This window comes from Artibeus jamaicensis, unplaced genomic scaffold, assembly GCF_021234435.1.
Source record: "Artibeus jamaicensis isolate MK-2021 breed Jamaican fruit bat unplaced genomic scaffold, CSHL_Jam_final scaffold_2172, whole genome shotgun sequence".
NCBI lineage: Eukaryota > Metazoa > Chordata > Mammalia > Chiroptera > Phyllostomidae > Artibeus > Artibeus jamaicensis.
Window position 1 is genome coordinate 1,448,898 of NW_026522031.1, and position 18,632 is coordinate 1,467,529.

The 18,632-nt window shown below is 49.1% G+C and overlaps 1 protein-coding gene across 1 annotated transcript in view; it reads left to right on the plus strand.

Annotated features, from left to right (window-relative positions):
* TBXAS1 (thromboxane A synthase 1) overlaps window positions 1-18,632 on the plus strand; it is a 139,558-nt gene that overhangs the window by 63,213 nt on the left and 57,713 nt on the right. Inside the window, exon 5 of the mRNA XM_053656614.1 lies at window positions 6,632-6,748. Within this exon, the coding sequence (XP_053512589.1) occupies window positions 6,632-6,748 (117 nt within the window). The remainder of the gene's footprint in view (window positions 1-6,631; window positions 6,749-18,632) is intronic.

Sequence of the window (18,632 nt, forward strand, 5' to 3'; positions counted from 1 at the left end):
AAACGACAACCCAGAGTGTGGGCCGGGCTGCAGACATACCCATTCCCAGGTTCTGCTGCCTGTGTGTGGAGAGGAGGCAACAGGTGCCGGGAGCTCCATGTGCGGGTGTGGGTGCCAGGCCCGAGGTCCCCATGGGTAACCCAGGGTCACTGCTTCAGGCCCAGGCCTGCTCACACTCTCAGCTCACAAGAGACACACCTGCAGCACGCACTGACATTGTGAGTGGTTTTACCCAGAACCACAGGAATCCAGGGGCTCGGCCACCCCCGGGCAGCCTCTCCCAAGGTCGCTCTTGTCCTCTCACCGCATGGACATCAGAATGACAGGCCGAGCCCCCGTGAAACCACAAAGCCCTTGGCACAAGCAAGGATTACCCAAGTTCAGAGGCAAATTGGTCACCGGAAACCTTACTGCATCTGCGGTAGCACCTCATCATAGCAGAGGCGGTAGGCTCATTACAGCTCACCGGCCAGGAAAACCGAGCGGCGCCCCGGGCAGATCGGGCCACCTGGGCTGGAGCTGCAGGGACCTGCCTGCGGGCATCCACCACGGAGCAGAGGGACCAGCAGGCTTGCCACAGAACCGCCCCTCCCCCGACACCTGCAACTGGCACACACAGACAGCTCTGAAAACTTGCGGGTCTAGAGTTTCTGATCTCCTTTCCCTTAAAGGAAACACTGAGTCAATTAAACCATTCAGGTTTTCAAGCCTGAGCAGTGAGATTTATGTGGTGGGAATGGTTTTTCCTGCGTGCCTTAGGAAGGCTCTCGTCACCTGGGTCAAAGCTTGAACACTGTTTTTTCACTCTGCGTATCTTTTACTTTAGTTATTTTTTTAAAAACAGCTTCGTTTTTATTGTATGTTTTTTTCCATTGCCAACTGGAGGAGGGTCAACGCGCGTGGTAGGCCCACAGCTGTGAGCGAGTCCAGACCTGCTCACTTAAAACCCAAACAGACGGGCCGGGACCGGAAACGCGGGTGTGGGACCTCGCCTGCCTGACCCCCTGCTACTGGGAGGCGGGTCTCCTCCTGTCCTTGCTCTCTCTGCACGGGAAACCCTTCCTCCTGGAGGGGCCGCCCCTGGAAGTCCCACGTGATGACCAGGATGAGGTACCTGTCCCCCACAGGCCTCCCCTTTCACCGGCTTATGCCCTATCTGGTCATGGCTGGTCCTGAAAAGCCTCCAGATTTGGGGAGTCAGGTTCCTCTATAAAACACTTAGCCTTGCATTTTCAGCATGGTGGGTAAGTGTGAACGCTAACATCTTTTTAAAGGTGCTGAGTGCCTCGTGAAGCCTGAGGAATGTAGGAACCGTGCTAAGTGGTACTGATTTGAATGCTCAGATGTTCTGTCAATGCCTTGCGGAACGTTTTTAAATTTCAAATCTTGCTGAAGATGAGCTCCTATTTTTCGGTCTGACGAGACCCTTGGTTCAGCAGGAAGCCATCTTTATCTTTATGAAACAAGAAATAAGGAAAATCTTACTCGTGGCTTTCTTTCCCAAACTTCTGTGGTGGCAGAAGCAGAAATAAATGTATAAACCAGGAGATTAATATCTGGAATTGCGGGGAGAGAACAGTAAAGAAGCTGGTTCTGCTCTCTCACTGACCGTATTCCTGAACATTCCACAGAAGTCCTGACACCCCCTCTTCTTCAGGCCCCAACCTCCTTGTTGTAACACCTCCTTCTCTTCCATTTCCACCCCTCGTGAGCCACAGCCCGCAGTACAGGGAAAGGCACTTGGCTCAGATTTGCAGAAATGAAATTAGAGTCCACCTTTGCTGCCTTTTATTAGCTCTGCAACTTGAGCCGGTCCTTGAACTCCTCTGAGCCACGGTTTCCTCTTGTGTGAGACATGAGTGTCAGACTAGCTAAGTACAAGGTCCACGGGGGTCCCAGTTCAGGTGGCAGTCAGCACCGACAGGTGACCATGGAAGCCCACCTGCATCCCAGAGAGCCCTTCTGAGTTTTGGAGGCAAAGCATCCCTCTTAGGACCCATTGGGAGAATTTCTTCTCCCAGCCAAGTGCAACAGGTGCTGCATCAGAGACACCTCGCCCTTCTGTGAAAAACTCTGCTGAGAGCTGTGGAAGATTCTCCTCAGAAGATAAGACTCAGCGAACCGTCTCACCCTCCTCCCTGGTCAGGAAGGCCCTCGCCATCTGGCACTGGGCTAATGGAGACGCAGATCCAAGCCTGGGGCTCCCCCTCCTCGGAGGAAATGCTGGCAACGCTATCAGACAAGGCTCCATTACATGCCTGTTCAAATGAGAAGGGCCTTCCTCCCACCAGCTGAGGAGTTGCAGACGGAGCCCACGCTGAATTTAACCCCCGGGTGTCCTCTGAGCCAGCCCCCCTCGGTCGTGGACACGTCACACAAACTCACTCGGAGGTCGCGCTCAAAGCCAGTCACAGTCAGAAGCAGGGGCAGCAAAGACCACAAGACCTTTATGACCATGTCCTACTGGCAAAGAGCGAACGGGTGAAGCCTCTCCAGTGGCTTCAGAACTCTCTTTCAAAGCACCAAATACAAGCCCTCGTGGGGACGTGTGTACAGCTACAGCCACATGTTGAAAACGGCCTGTGTTCTCAGGTATAGAATTTAGGGTCTCCACGTGACAGGGTTCTAGAGCTCTCGTTGGTTCGACTCTAATGGGGGGTGGGCAGTGCAAGGTGCTTCATGCCCAGGTGAGGACAGAGCCAGGCGGTGCCGGGGAGCGTCCTCATATCTGCAAGCTTGTATGTGTGGAGGTGGACCTGGCCTTCGTGAGGTCACAACAGACCTTCTGCTGTTAATATTTTTACAGCCTAGTTGACATTCGTAACATTATACAAGATGGCGATAGTCGCAGCAAGGCCGCCGAAGTTCTGGAATCTCTACAGGCAGCTCACTGTGCTTACCTGTCACCTGCAGCCCGAGTGGCCATCCGGGAAAGGCTGACTTCCATGCCGAGGAGCCACAGACATCCCACAGGCCTAGAGTCGACTTTCTTGCAGGTTCCAGGACACAAGAAAACGCTTCCGGGTCATGACTTCCTGCTCTGTCGTGCCTCTCAATGCCTTTTCATAACAGCACGCGCACTCAGGTGCGGCAGAACTGCGCCACATGCGCCCGGCAGCCCCTCCGGGAAGGCTCAGCACGTCCTGCACAGCCTCCAGGTCAGGTGAGGACCACTGGCCTGGCCCCTCACAAGCACCTGATCAGTGGTCACTCTCTTCATGGGGCCACAGAAGGCCAACACGTTGGTTTTCTTTAATAACTTGCTCCTCAGAAGCAAAGTTTTTCAAAGTTTAAAGTTTATGCTTAGCTGGTCTAATAAGTTAGATGCTACTTTAAGAGATCTTAACTGAAGGGACAAACAGCTGTCCAAGGGAAGCTCAGCAGGGAGGCAGGGAGGCTGCTACTGAACCATCACTGTTTACCAGGACAGGGCATCCTAATTGCTGGAGAATCACCCCAAAATTAATGAAATGAGGCAAACAGGATGTTCTTAGCTGTAAGGTCAATGGATGTTGGTAAGGAGCCAGCCCAGGAGCCCCATGAGGGCAAGAATCCCATTCTTTACTAACACTGCACCTGGCACGTAGTAGGTGCTCAATAAATACTCTCAACTTGCTAACGCTGTGGCAGACAGGATTATAGTGGAGGGAGAGGCCGACTCCCAGGGTTTGGCTTTTGGGTTAGAACAGGTTTTTCAAATTTTTCTTTACTGGGGCCTACAGTAAGAAACATTTCACATCATGACACAGAATCTATCTCTTTCTCTCACACGCACACACACACGAACACACACACACATCTCAAATAAAAGTTTTACAGCAACAAAATACTCTTGTTTTATAAAACATTCCTTTATATCTCTGCCTAGTTCTATTTCTTGTTTCCCTTTCTTTTTAAAAATGCTGCCTGCCATCTGCTACCCTGATTTTTCACTGTTACACCGGCCAGGGCCTGCTGGCTAGACACCCCTGGCCAGAAAGCGACCGGCGACAGCTTTGCTGAGACTCGGGATGCAGGGCCAGGGAGACAGACTTGGGGCTAGAAAGCCCTAGGTCCCTTCCTGCCCCAACACGCACCATCCTACCCCTGCGAAGTCCCCAGGCCTGTTGCTCATTTCTTTGGAGGGGAGCCCTCTGCATCTTTCAAGGCATCGCCTCTGTGCAAAGACGGGCTGAGTGAGGTGAACAGGGAGTCACTGTTCTGTAGGCACAGAACATCCTGGGTCTGCAAGAGTGGACCCGTGGTGGCGGATGCCCAGCAATGCGAGTGAACCTCACGCTACTGAACTGCACCCTTAAAAATGGTGCCGATAGTACATTTTACATTACGTGCATTTTGCCACAATTAATATGTGTATGGGTGCAGGCAAACTAATTTTAAAAATACCAGGAGGGATATTCTGGAGAGGAAGTGTCGGGGTTGGAAGAGGTTTTAAAGGTCATGCAGATCAACCCCTGGGACACTCAAGCCTCCTGGGTGGAACTTCCAAGAAGGGGGTACGGTCCCCAGCAATGCGGGGCTCACCGCTCAGAGCAGGTTACTTTATCTTTAAACAATTCTGCCTTTCGACTATTGAGACGTTTTTTAGATCTGTGGAACCTTCCCCCTAGCTTCCCCTACGGAGCTCAATTCTACCCCTCACGCCACAAAAACAACCTAAATCCCCCTCCCGTCTCACATGCTTTCAATACATATTTTCCGAGCGCACACTAAGTACTGATTACCCAAGTCATCACCCCAGTCTCCTCTTTCCAGCCAAACGTTCAGAAACCTGCCAACTATTTTATGTGACATCAATTCATGTCCGCTCTTCCGAAATGACCGATTTGCCGCTCTCCCTCCGGCAGCATGACATCTAGAAATGAAGACATTTCTCTCACCAGTGCCCCCAAAAGTTTCCACTAAAAAGTGGAGAATTCCAACAGCAGCTGTTGGGCCAGGGACAGAGCGCTATCACGGCAGGGTGGTGAGGGAGAGGACGGGGGCCGGGTCTCTCCTCCGGGTACAAGACGAAAAAATGTCTTGGATGAAGGATGGATACAAAATCCGATCGATCTTGACTCTTATCTCTAATTCATCCTGTTTCGTCAGAGCGCCCCGCCCCCCACCAGCCGCCCCCCCAGCTCTCCCTGCAGTGTGGTGCTTTACTACATGTACTGCCGCCCGGCACCAGGTGTTTGCCAGTGAACACACGTAATGTGCGCTTTTCTCCTTTGACTCTGGAACCTAAACCAGTGGGTGATGCTCCCAAAGTCCACAAATGCACAATTCTGTGCGGTGGCCAAGGCACTTGAAAGAGTTTCATTCTCAGTGTGGAGAGGTATTATTCCTCGGCAGAAAAACAGCCCAGCCACTTGGTTCCAATATATAATTAAACCCCCCTCGATACTTCGCAGTTATGTTTTATAGCTTATTCTGAGAGCTCATATTTTATCAGAAAATTATAATTTTCCTCTAAATAGGAGTTTTTACAAGGCTTTTGAATTATGATGGCTGGCTTCATGTTTCAACTATAATTAAAACAGTGAAAAGAAATAGTGAAACCATACATCACATGCCGTCCTGCAGAGTGCTTGGCCCTCAATCACCCTCCCCCGCCACACACACACCCTGCAGCCTCGGGGCTGGGGGCACTGTGGTCAGCTGTGGGGCCCCCAGTCTTGACCCCTGGATGGGAGTAGCTGGTTGTACAAAGACACAGAATAGCCTGGAAAGAGGGGGTGAGGGGGCCTCATTGTCTGCATGCTTGCAGACTCGGCCTGACTATCTCTTCCTCCGAGAAGCCGCCCTGCCCATTCGGTCCCCTATCATTCTCTGGCTTTGCCCTATCTTCTCCCTTTGTGACACACCCTTTCCCGTGGACAGTAGTCATATCTGCTGGTTAGTTTATGGGCTTACTATCTGCTTCCCCACTAGACCATCAACTTCCTGAGGACCAAAGCAATGTCTTCGTTATTCAACTTGGGAGAGCCAACTCCTTGCTTCTATCAGATAGTTGACACATGTTTGCTGAATGAGAAAAATGAATGAACGAAAGAAAACACAGACATGTCACGGCAGTTCTTTCGGAAGCAGCTCTGTTGAGAGATACCTCTGAAGGACTCTCCTTCCCCCCTCTCCACACTCCCCAGCTCATACCACCCTGCCTCTACCCAACCCAACACACACACCAAGGATCCAGACACATGAGTCAGCCAACTCCCGCCCAACCGGACCAATCCAGCCACACAAAACCCCTTGCCACCAAACTCAGACATGAAACTCCATCCCAGGAGAGACTGGAGCATCCTAAGAAGCCTGCTGTTTGGTCCTTTGGGGAACACGCACTCTGTGGGGAGAATGCAGAGCCCACAGAACCGCTGAATGACTTATACAGGGATGACAACACTGTCACAGGGCAGAGCTGGGCCATCAGAGCGAATCCATCTGCTGCCCAGGCCTTTGGCCATGAGTCTTTCGATCATTAACCCTGAGTCTCTATATTCTTCTTCTGCATCTTTGCAAAAAAAAAAACCTCCTCGTTTGTTGGTCACCAGACCTTTAACTACAGTGTGTAGGGTGGACCTGTATTGCCACTGAGGTGGCTTGGGCTCCCTTGTGTCTTAACCCTCTGCTTGTTGCTTTTCGCCAGGCATCGGGGTTGGAGTCCAAACCAGTCTCTGACAGCATCCTGTTCTTACGTGACAAAAGATGGGAAGAGGTCAGAAGTGTCCTAACTTCTGCTTTCAGTCCTGAAAAGCTGAATGAGGTAAGACACAGGAAATGCAGACTCCTTTCCTCAGGGAAAAGGTTTCTTCTCTCCACAGTGTGATGGAGACAGAGCTGGTTCACACGGCATCGGTCGCCCACACGGCACCATCAAACGCCCCACGCCTGGGACCTTCGGACCACCCCTTCTGCCAAACGCACAGGATAGCAAAGTGTCTCCTGTCTCTCCAGCTTCCCACATTCCCAGCTGCCATGAATAGATGCACTCAATAGGCATTTATAGCCACCCCCCCCCCCGCCACTGTTTGTCCTGAGACTGTCCCAAGCACTTTGGGGGACCCGGGAGAAAACTGGAGCAGGGCTCCTCCCAATTTTGTATACAATCCATCACCCGATGGTCTTTGGTAAAGTGTAGATTCTGATTCAGAAGGTCTGGGGTGGGGCCCAAGACGCTGCATTTCTAACAGCCTTGCAGCGGGTACGGATGCTTCCAAACAGCAAAGCATTCTTTACATAGCCAGGAATCAGAGAGCAGCCTGAAACACAGGTGAGCTCTGAGTCAAACCTGAAGCCGGAAAGAGATGGCCACGCATCATTGGGGAGGAGTAAAGGGGTGCTCCGGGAAGAACTCTAGGGCTGCGGGCATGCCCTGATTATCCTTCCTGGCCAAGTCAGAGGGGGGAGTGGCACCCCCAACATACTGCCAGCTCTTTAAGGCCCTGGGTTCCCTCCTCCCCCCAGCCAGTGACCCGCCCTTCCCACCTGTTTGTCCTTTCTCTTGGCCAACATCTGTCACACCTGATTCTTACTGATGTCCCCTCCACTGCTGATCTGGTTTTGGCTTCTTCATCAACTTGGGAGTGAGCCCTGAAGCCCTTCTGATGTGAAGTGGCAAAGGGACTGCCTCAGTGTGAGTCCCAGGTTCATGGGCAACTCCAGGGCAGGTGACCTTCCAGAGGCATCCACCACATCTAGTGGCTCCAAAATGCCTGGGCTTGCAGTGGCCTGTGTCCCGCTCAACAAAACGAAGCTACTCTTATCTTAAACTCAAGACGCTCACCCTCGGGGTTCAGTTTAATTCCTACAAACCTTCTGATGTCTGCCAGAAGAGGAGAGGGTCCCCTACATCATAATCAACCCCATCTAACGGTTAAACTCACTCAGAAACAGTGGTCCTGCCCATCTTCAGTGAGCTTTAGTTTGTGTTTCCGCCGTACCCCTTGGTATTGGAGGGCGGGCCGAGGGCCAGCTCAGCTCACAGCGCTGCCCAAGGCTCTCAGCTCTTAGTGCACCAGGAATCGCTCAAAGGGCCTCCACCTGCATCCACACACATCCCTGTGAGGTAAAGACACTTTTACCGCCCACTTTACAGATGAGGACACTGAGGCACAGAGATTAATAACAGCCCCAGGTCACACAGCTAGTAAATGGCAACGCTAAGATTAGAATCCAGCTCCAGATTACTCTAAACCCCTCTGTCTGGCTGCTTCTCTCACCTGCAGTGGTTCTGAAGCTCCCCGACTGCCCCCGGGGCAGCCTGGCTGGTGGGGGAAGGGAAGTGAAGCAAATGGGGCCTCTGCGGAAACCTGAGGGTGGGGGACGGTGGGAAGCAACACTCCTATATTTTCTGGCCAAGTGTGGAACCCAAGGAAACAGGTTTCAGACGTAGGGAATACAAAGTTCTCCTCTCTTACCACTACAGCTGTTTGAGAAACGTAGCTCCGCCATCAGGTCCCGTGAGCTTGCCAACACTTCACCCAGAGCGGGGAGATTGCAGCCTCCCCCGGCCGCAGAAGGGCTTGTCTGCGCATGCTCCGAGCCCCCAACACCCCCCCCCCCCCAGCCCAGTCCCAGGCTCTGGTCTAATTAGGAAGGGCGTGGAGAGCCTCAGACAGGTGGGAAGTGTAGCTCGGAGGCAGTCCTTCTGGGCCGCGCGTACACAGTGGAGTCACCTGGGAAGCTTGGCAAACCATTGCTCCCTGCGCCCCACAGCTATAGGTTCTGATGGAATTGGTTTGGTTTGAAGTGCAGCCTGGGGTGGAGGCTTTTGACTGCTTCCCAGGTGATTCTGTGTAAACCCTGGGCTGGGGACCACCATCACTGGAAGTTCCCCGCAGGGAAGCACAGAAGCGGAGCATCCTGCTTCATTCAGTGGCGGCAAGGAGCGCGGCCCCACTGGCGGCCACCTCATCCACTGAGGTTTCCTGGGAGAATTCGTTGGAAGGAAGGGCTTGCTTCTTTAACACGCTGTAGAGCACTGTCTGGACAAGTGGACAAGTTGAAGGGAGGACACCTTCCCTACAACTAGGCCCTAAAATGTTGAGTTAACCAAAAGAAGGGGGGCGGCTTCAGTAGCCCACACATGGTCCATCCTATTTCTTTACCCCCCAGGGTAAGCACTGGTATGCCCGCACTTCAGATACAGAAAGAACCTCACTTGTTTTTTAAAAACTGATGAAAAAATGTAAGAAAGGAAAAAAGTTTTCTTGACAGCCTTGAGCTATGTTTCCGGGGGGAAAAAAATGAAGCTTATCGCAGTCTAGATTTCTTTAGCACCTTACAGGGTATATTCCAGAAACTGATATGATGCTGTTTCCCAAAGAAACCTAGTGCTTGCTTTGGGGTTCCGAAGCATGCCCTTTGGTTCAGAAACTGAATTCTTCGTGTCTGAATTCGTTGCAGAAAATAGAATTCCTCGAAGTGGTTCACAGCACTAGGGGAAAGGGCATCCAAGAATAGAAGGGGAAGAAATCTCATCGATTCCCTGGGTGTTGCTTCAGTTCTAGACCGTTGTTTAATGTAGACGACCAGCAACCTTGAAACTCCATTGAAAGTTGTCTTTCTACCAAATATAGTTTGATTTAGTTTCCTGAGTTTCCGTTGGAAAGGATGCCATGCCAGGGGCAGGGGGATTCACCCCCCTCCCCACCCCTGGGGAACTCAGACCCGCTGAGTGTAGGGTTGCTGGGGACCATCTACGTGGATGCACGAGGAAAAGTTGTCTGCAGATCTGGGGCTCAGATGATAAGAGAAGGAGCAGCAGTCGTCAAAAATGCAGAGGCAGGCGAGGTCCCCTGGAGCCTAAGAAGAGAAAAGGGTGGAGAACCCTTTTCTGAGGAGAACCACACTGAAGTGAGGGGCAGAGGAAAAACCTGCAAAGCAGACTCGGGAAGAACAGCCTGAAATAGGATTCCGGGAGAATGGGGAATGGGGAAGTATTTCAAGGAAGAAAAGGGTGTTAAATGCTGCTTAAATAAAGGAAGCATGAGGACTAAAAAGTACGTGACGAGAATAATATTTTTCCAGCGTTAAACCCTGCAAGCGTTTCATGCTCCATAATTCGTCTCCCCTGTGACTTTCTCTCCCCCATCAAACCGGTCAGTGGTGCTCATTGCTTCAGAAGGAGGCGGTGGGCACCGTGCAGAACGAGGGTGTCACTGCTCTACTGAGGACTGTACATTAGGCTTTCTTTTAATTTTTTCTTTAGATTTATTGGGGTGGCATCGGGTAATAAGGTCATATAGGGTCAAGTGTAGATTTCTGAGACATGATCTCTATGTTGCGCTGTGTGCCCACCACCCAATGTCAAGTCATCTTCTGTCATCATACGGTTGGCTCCCTTTACCCATGACGGCCCCCTTCCCTGACATCCGGCTTTCTTGATCCATACCGAGACAACAGTCTCGGAAGCCCAGCTTCGTTAGCCCAGTAGAGAGCTCTCTTAATTCAAAAGCAACTTCCCTTCACATATGAAGTGTGAGGTTTGGGGCTTTGAGCAAGGACTCTATTCCAGGATGCAGACAGGGTGGAGGCTATGAGAGAGGGGGCTGGTTTCTATCCCATGGAAGATGGGCGGAGGGAAGGAAGAGGGAAGAGCAGGCTACCAGACATTACAGTCTCTGACTGTCTGCTTCCCCAGCATAGGTGACCCTCACCCCAGTGTCTGGATGCTTCCTTGGACTTAGACCTCCTGTTGGCCTCTGACCTTAGACCACAGGTTCTCAAACCAAGGGCTTGTGACCAACAGCACCACCAGAATCACATAGGACCCTTGTTAAAAATATGTAATTCTAGCCCCAGCTGGTGTGGCTTAGTGGATTGAGCACTGGCCTGTGAACCAAAGGGTCACTGGATCAAGTCCCAGTCACAGGCACATGTGACTGGGCACAAGTCCCAGGGCACATGCCTGGGTTGTGGGCCAGGTCCCCAGTAAGGGGCACCTGAGAGGCAACCACCCATTGATGCTTCTCTCCCTCTTTCCCTTCTCCTCTGTCTAAAATTAAATAAATAAAATCTTTAACAAGAACTATGTAATCCTAGCCGCCCGAGGACCTGCAGAATGAGATCTCTAAGGGAAGGTTCGTGTAAGAGCCACGGTGGAAAGCACTGGTGCTCTGTCTTCCTTCCTCTTGTCTGACCACCTCAGACCCGTGGCTTCTCCAGGCCCTTGGGGTCTGGGCTGCAGAACCCCGAACCCCTTCCCTGCTTTATTTTCCTCTGTAGCGTATCACCACCTAACATTCTTTTTTCTTTATTGTTAACTGCACAGCACGAGGCACATAGGGGCGCTCAGTACTGATTTGCTGAGTGAATGAATGAATGGATGGATGAAGAATCACAGAACCACCCCGGTCAGGTGGCTCAGTTGGTTGGTGCATCATCCCTATCTATCAAAAAGTCACAGTTTGATCCGGGTCAGGGCACACACCTAGGTTGCAGGTTCAATCCCCAGTTGGCCACGAATGGGAGGCCACTAATTGATGTTTCTCTCTCACATAGATACCTCTTTCTCTCCCTTTCCTCTCCCAAACCCTTCCTTTCTCTCTAAAATCAGTAAACATATCCTTGGGTGAGGATTTTTTAAAAATCAAAGAACAAGGAAGCTTTCTATAGAGGGCTATGTGTTAAGTAAGACTAAGATAAAAAGGAAATGATTTTATTAAGGAAAAACTAAATACAAGATACAACCAATTGTTGGCTTTCTCTTCAGCGAGTCACTGGTATACATATGAAAATAGGTAAAGCAGGTCACAAAGACAGAAAGAGGAGAAAGAGGCTGGGGGGGGTGAGGGGTGGAGGAGGACAGGTGACGAGGGAAGCTCAGGGAAATGACAGGAGCCTGCACTTCGCTTGGTTGCTGGTTCCTGAGTCAGTTTTCCCAGAAATAACTGAATTATCACTATCTCCAGGCCCTTCTGAATTCGTGACTAGCTGTCGGACTCTTGTTATCAAACTTCAGAGCTTCTTCTTGAAATCAAGGCTTGTCTTCCCTTGGATGTTGGAGGCTTTTGTCCTGCAGGGCCGCGGCAGGCTAGGCCCTTCCCTGTGCCCGAGTCAGTAATAGTCACTAATATTCCAAAGGCACCGGCTTTACTTGTGTGGTATTAGGCTGCCTCGATGGACAACGCTCAAAAGTTATCTGAGAGTCAGCACTATATCATGAATCCATATTTTATTTCAAACAACATTGGTGTTTGGCTTAAGCTGTAGCAGAGATAATATTTATGGAGAGAGAGAGCCAGTGGACATTTAACTGATGTGTGTGTAATTCTGGAGGAACACACTGAAGTCCTAGTCCGGTGACAGACGAGTTACTGGCAAACAAGTAGAAGGATGGCTAAGTGGTGCTGGGCTGGAGGGGAAGACTGACTGTTTTATCAGCAAAAACTTTGCCAGATTAACCTGCCGGAGTTTTCACCCTGTTCCCTAAAGGATTAATAGTTTTTAAAGGGGCAACTGGTAGATTTACTTAGATTTTTAGAGTCTTTTCCTAGATTCTTTACCAAAGACTATTCATGAGTAACCCTGGGATTGTGTAAAATTTCTTATGGCACAGGAAGTAAATAGATTTAACTTCAGGGGGGAAAACACTGGGGCTAATTTCATTCTTCTCTGAGGGAAATATGTAAGTCACAGGATTCCCTGGGGACCCAAGTTCACACTAATATTTTTAAATTTTATAACTCATCTGAAAGAGGGAGAACACCACGAAATCTATACATTTGTCTGTTCCTCTAAGTTCTTCTGTGCTGAAAATATGAAATCAATTGAAATAACTTGCTAAGAGTGTGTTCTAAGGTCACACACGTCAGCACAAAAAAGGGTTAGTGGCAGCTAACCCTTCAGTGTAAGCAAGAATAAAACAGTGCATCACGGAGAAAGGCATTTAGACTAGACTTACATGACAGTGAGCTCCAAGCTAGAGATTATTACCAAGGGAAAGGATTGGACATCACTGAGGACTAGAGAGGCTCCAGGTCATACAATTTAGTAAAATATTGCAAACCTTCTTTTTAGAGATTCACCAAGTACCTTAACATATTCAGGGCTTGAAGGGACCTGCAGTAGGGATGTCTGTGTACCTTTGTTTATTCTGGGCTCAGGTAAGTTTGCGAGAAGTGAAAACATGGGTAGTCAGCCTCACAGGGGGCTGTTGGGAGAAATGAGGCAATTGGGCACTTTAAAAAAGTGCTTCTTTTTTAAAAATATATTTTATTGATTATGCCACTACAGTTGTCCCATTTCCCCCATTCATTCCCCTCCACCCTGCACACTCCTTCCCCCACCTTTCCTCCCCTTTGGTTCATGTCCATGTGTCATAAGTTCTTTAGCTTCTACATTTCCTACACTATTCTTGCCCTCCCCTGTTTTTTTTCTACCTACCGTCTATGCTACTTATTCTCTGTACCTTTTCCCCCTTCTCCTCCTCCCACTTCCCTGTTGCTAACCCTTCATGTGATCTCTATTTCTGTGGTTCTGTTCCTGTTCTAGTTATTTCCTTAGTTTGCTTTTGTTTTAGGTGTGGTTGTTAATAACTGTGAGTTTGCTGTCTTTTTATTGTTCATATTTTTATCTTCTTTTTCTTAGATAAGTCCCTTTAACATTTCATATAATAAGGGCTTGGTGATGATGAACTCCTTTAACTTGACCTTATCTGAGAAGCGCTTTATCTGCCCTTCCATTCTAAATGAGAGCTTTGTTGGATAGAGCAATCTTGGATGTAGGTCCTTGCCTTTCATGACTTGGAATACTTCTTTCCAAACCATTCTTGCCTGTAAGGTCTCTCTTGAGAAATCAGCTGACAGTCTGATGAGAACTCCTTTGTAGGTGACTGTCCCCCTATCTCTTTCTGCTTCTAGGATTCTCTCCTTCATTTTAATCTTGGCTAATGTAATGATGATGTGCCTTGGTGTGTTCCTCCTTGGGTCCAACTTCTTTGGGACTCTCTGAGCTTTCTGGACTTCCTGGAAGCCTGGTTTCTTTGTCAGATTGGGGAAGTTCTCCTTTATTATTTGTTCAAATAAGTTTTCCACTTGTTGCTCTTTCTCTTCTCCTTTTGGTACCCCTATAATTCAGATGTTGGAATGTTTAAACCTCTCCTCATTTTTTTGAATTCTTGTTTCTTTATTCTTTTCTGTTTGGTTGTTTCTCCATTGATTTGAGTCCCAGTTTTCTTCTCATTGCTGTTGGTTCCCTGTGCATCCTGGGAACCAATTTCCTTCATTTTCCTTCATTTCACTTATCGTAGCCTTCATTTTTTTCATCTAATTTGCCACCAAAGCCAACCAATTCTGTGAGCATCCTGATCACCAGTACTTTGAACTCTGCATCTGATAGGTTGACTATCTCTTGGTCGCTTAGCTGTATTGGCTCTGGGGCTTTGATCTGTTCTTCCATTTGAGCCTTTTTTGTGTGTATGTGGTCTGTGGCACCTGTTACGTATCAGGGGTGGAGTCTTAGGTGTTCACCACTGCAGGGCAACCCAGTTGCTGGGTTGTGACATTGTATGTGGGGGTGGGGTCAGAGAGGGAACAATGGTGCTTGCTCCACTCTCTCTCAGATTTCTGTCCCCTCTGCCACTTTCCACAAGCAAATTGGTCTCTTCTGGTGCTGGTTCCCTGGGGTGGGTGGGCTTGTGTACATTCCAGGCCCCTGCAGGTCTCTTCAATGAACTCTCCCGTGAGTCTGGGAGCCTCTCCCAGCACCTCAATCCCCACGAGTGTTTTTAATCAGTGCTTTTAGGCTTTATTTCCCATTGCTGTGGCCCTGGGTTACTCAGTCTGTCTCGTTGCCCTTTTTTGCCTGGTTTATCTGCATGCGAATGTGTGACCCTGGTCTGCTGGCCACCTTGCATGCCTTACTGGGTCTGCTTGTTGCCTCCCCACAACTGGGGTCTGCCCAGCACCACCTGCATGCCCGGGTGGGCTAACCACCGCCTTTTCCTGCTGCAACCCCTCTCTGCCAGCTGCAGACTCCACCCCTCTTACCAGTCTGGATGAATGGTTGTGGAACTTCCTTACTGTTCAATTTTCTGTCAGGTCTGTTTGTATTTTTTTTGTTTCTAAATTTTTGTTGTCCTTAATTTTGGTTGTGTGAGGAGGCACAGTGTGTCTACCTACGCCTCCATATTGGCCCGAAGCCTCTCCAAGTGCTTCATGAGCAGACACCACCAAGTGCCAAACTGAATGGACCATGGACCCAACCCCATATAGCTGCTGGCATATTCTCAAGTCCTCAAAGCCCCACAGAAGTGATGGACATTTTCTCATTCACCCACATAACTAGGCTGGTGGTGACCCACCAAGAAGACATATATGAGAACTGGCAACTTCATACACGAGAGCCTGACGCTATGTTTGTGTCTGTGTTACTCAAGAGGGAATGAGCCAACCCTACCTCTGTGCTTGGGGACTCAGTTAAAGAAAAGTCAGACCAAGAGGGGAGGCTGGTATCTCTCACTGTCACTGCAAATCCAACTCGATGCCTAATCTTTCACTTCCATCCAGATGTTTCCTGTCAGGAAGGCACAGCCAATAATGTATGAGCCTTAAAGGCAGAGGCAGATGTGGTTATTATTCCCTCTGAGTCTCTCTTGCATTGGGGAAGACATATTACCCCCAGTATGCCTGCAACCTTTAAAAAATAAAGTTGATATGGCCAGCTTATGAGTCAATGCACAGCTACAGCCATTTCAGTGCAAAACTCTTTACAGAATTACAGTCATCATCATAGTTTCATTTGGCCTTTACATTTTCACTGTAAACTTCCAGACAATCATGCACAAGGGCTTCTAAACAGAGCCCAGTCTTCCAATTATGTTAGAACAAGACGCTTTCTCCTGGCTGTATCAGTCTCCAGCAGTCTGCTTGTAATATTTGCTTCTATCTCTTCGTCCTTCCAAGCAATAAAAATGAACATCATTATAACCAACTGCGGCCATGGCGATAAATACTTCGGAATCCAAAAATAGCATTGTCCCTGCCTGACCAGTTGCCCATTTTCCAGAATGTCCGGGTATTTATCTAGCAGCCAGAGACCATCATCCTGAGACACGCTTATATTCCACTGACACCTAATCTCCTAATTAAAATCGGTATCATGATGGACTGTTTAAAGTCTGGTTAAAATGTTCCTTTCCCATTTGCATTTAAAAGAAAACACACTCCTCATCACGGGTACCCCATCCTGGGTTATAATTTGACTCTCCTTTGCCAGAATTATAATGCCACTCTGACTTGCCGCTGGTTAAATCTAAGAGCATCTCAATGTGCCTCTCAGCTTGGCTGTTGCCTGGCAACGCCAGCAGCCACCTCCTCATGGGGTGAGTTCCAATTGGTCAAACTCTTGACAGGAGCCACTGACTTATTAGAAATGACACTTGATTACTCACCTAGATGGCTAGGAACTGATATATATCAGCAGGAAATTTTGCATAAAAGTAAGTCACGGATGTTTTTAATACCTGGGTGGCAGAGGGAGGTGGTGAATTTTGTTAACTGGTATTAATTTTACATTCACTAGTCACCAGTTTAGAGCACTTTAGGGTATTAACTTTTCTATTTGGGGGGGGGGCTCTCTATTTTTTTTTTTAAATCAGCAATATGGTTCCATAGCATATCCTATCCCTATGAGCTGACCTTTATTTATTTAGAAAATCACCCTCTGATATGACTTCCAAAACAGCGTTGCCCGCAGGTCTAAAAGTGCCAAATGGAATGAAACAATCAGTTCATAAAATTCAGCCAACATTTATTTGTTCTTGTCTTGAAGGGGTTTATAATCTAGAAGGACAGCAAGGTGCGTACACTCCCACATTATGTCCAAGTAGTGGAAGACGGCCACGACTCACACCCTCCTTCCAGCCTCAGAAGCCACTTCAGGGGGTGAGGGTGGAAAGCACTATACCTGAGCCCTGGAGAGTTTGCTGAGTTTTGACAGAGGGCGAAGGTGTGTGGCAGATGGAGTGAGCTGCAGGAACAAAGGCAGCTGGACAAAAAAGTACAGGGTGTGTTCGGGCAATAGGGAGTATAGATTGACTGGAACACAGAGTGCATGGAAGGACTTAGTGAGAACAAACAGGAAAAGTAGGTTGAACTCGTCATTCTTTGCCGGTGGTAGGGGAGGGTATGGGGACAACCTCATTGGAGGGTGAGGAGCTATTACATTCTTGAAAGTGGGGGTCTGAGGAGAAAGGGTTCCAATTCAGCCATTTAGCCTCCAAGATGCCAGACGTCCCCACAACCTGTGGGGCGAACACTTGAGCAGATGAGGAGAGACCCGTGTCACATCTCTGATGTTTCCACTTTTCCGTGACCCCGAGGGTGTGGCTCCGGGAAGCCAAGCTTTGATCTCAGGGTGGTGGCCTCCACTCCGGATCTTTTCTGAGTCTTTTTTTATGTGTGACAAAGGAGCCACCCAGCCCCCACACCATTAATGTGTGGGATTATTTCATCTTAGAATGATAAAGTGACGCAGGAGACCCTCCCCTTTCCTTCGCACTCAGGAAGTGTTTCTCCCCCGGCAGCCACCCCGTGTCCATTCTCCCACCTTCCCGGGGCTCCAAAGGCTTGATGGTGTTTGTCTTTCAAGTTCATGGCATCAGAATTGGATTGAGTGAAATTACGACCCAGACATGTATTAACTAAGGAGCAAAGGGGTGTGCATCCTGGCGTTGGAGACAAGGGCAATAAGCCAGGAGCCAGAGGGTCCACTGTTCTCTTCCCTTTTGCTCAATTATTTGAGAATAAAAATAACCAGAGTCTGCCTTTTAGGCCTTTCTGTCATTCTGAAATCAAACAGACACCGAAAGGCTTTTTCGGGGGATGTCACGTGCCAGAGCAGGAAGATGGGCCCAGCGACCCAACTGTGACTGACCTGAACTAGGAAGCCACCTGTCCTGTCCCTGGTTCCCAAGCCACTGTCTCTGCCTGGTGTTTAGTGACCTCCTTGGAATCCCAGAATGTCCACGGAAAAGGACTTTATAGCTCATTGCAAATAGCCCCACATTTGGGGGCTGTGGACCCAAGTTCAAGTTCAAAGAGTCACGTGACATGCTCAGAGGAAGAGGTGGAACCCCCGAGGGTCTCGGTCTTAACTCAGGGCTCATTCCCGGGAACCTGCTCTGCATTCATGCGAAAGGCACCTCTGTGTGCTCACGTTTCTTGGATACTTTCTCTGTCAAGGCCCTCGGGGGACATTCAGGCAATCAGTCATTGCATAGGTATTTCTAGAGAATCAACCGAAAGTGTGGCATTGTGAATATTCACAAATACCAAGAACGTCAACAGTATGTGACAATCTATTAAGAGTTGCCACAAGGTAGCGACAGTGGGAGAGAATTAGTTCTCTACTGCTGTGTAACAAATTACCCCCAAACTTAGCAGCTTAAAGCAACAAACCTTTACTAGCTGGTCTCCGTGGGTCAGGAATGTGGGCGTGGCCGAGCTGGCTGCCCGTCTCAGGGTCTGTCTGCACAGCCAGGCCACCAGCTGTGGTCTCACGGGAAGGCTCGCCTGTTGGAAGAAGGGCCTGTGAGTTTACTCACATGGCTATTGGCGGGATTCAGTTCTTTTTTTTTTTTTTAAGATTTTATTTATTTATCTTTAGAGGGGAAGGGAAGGAGAGAGGGAGAGAAACATCAATGT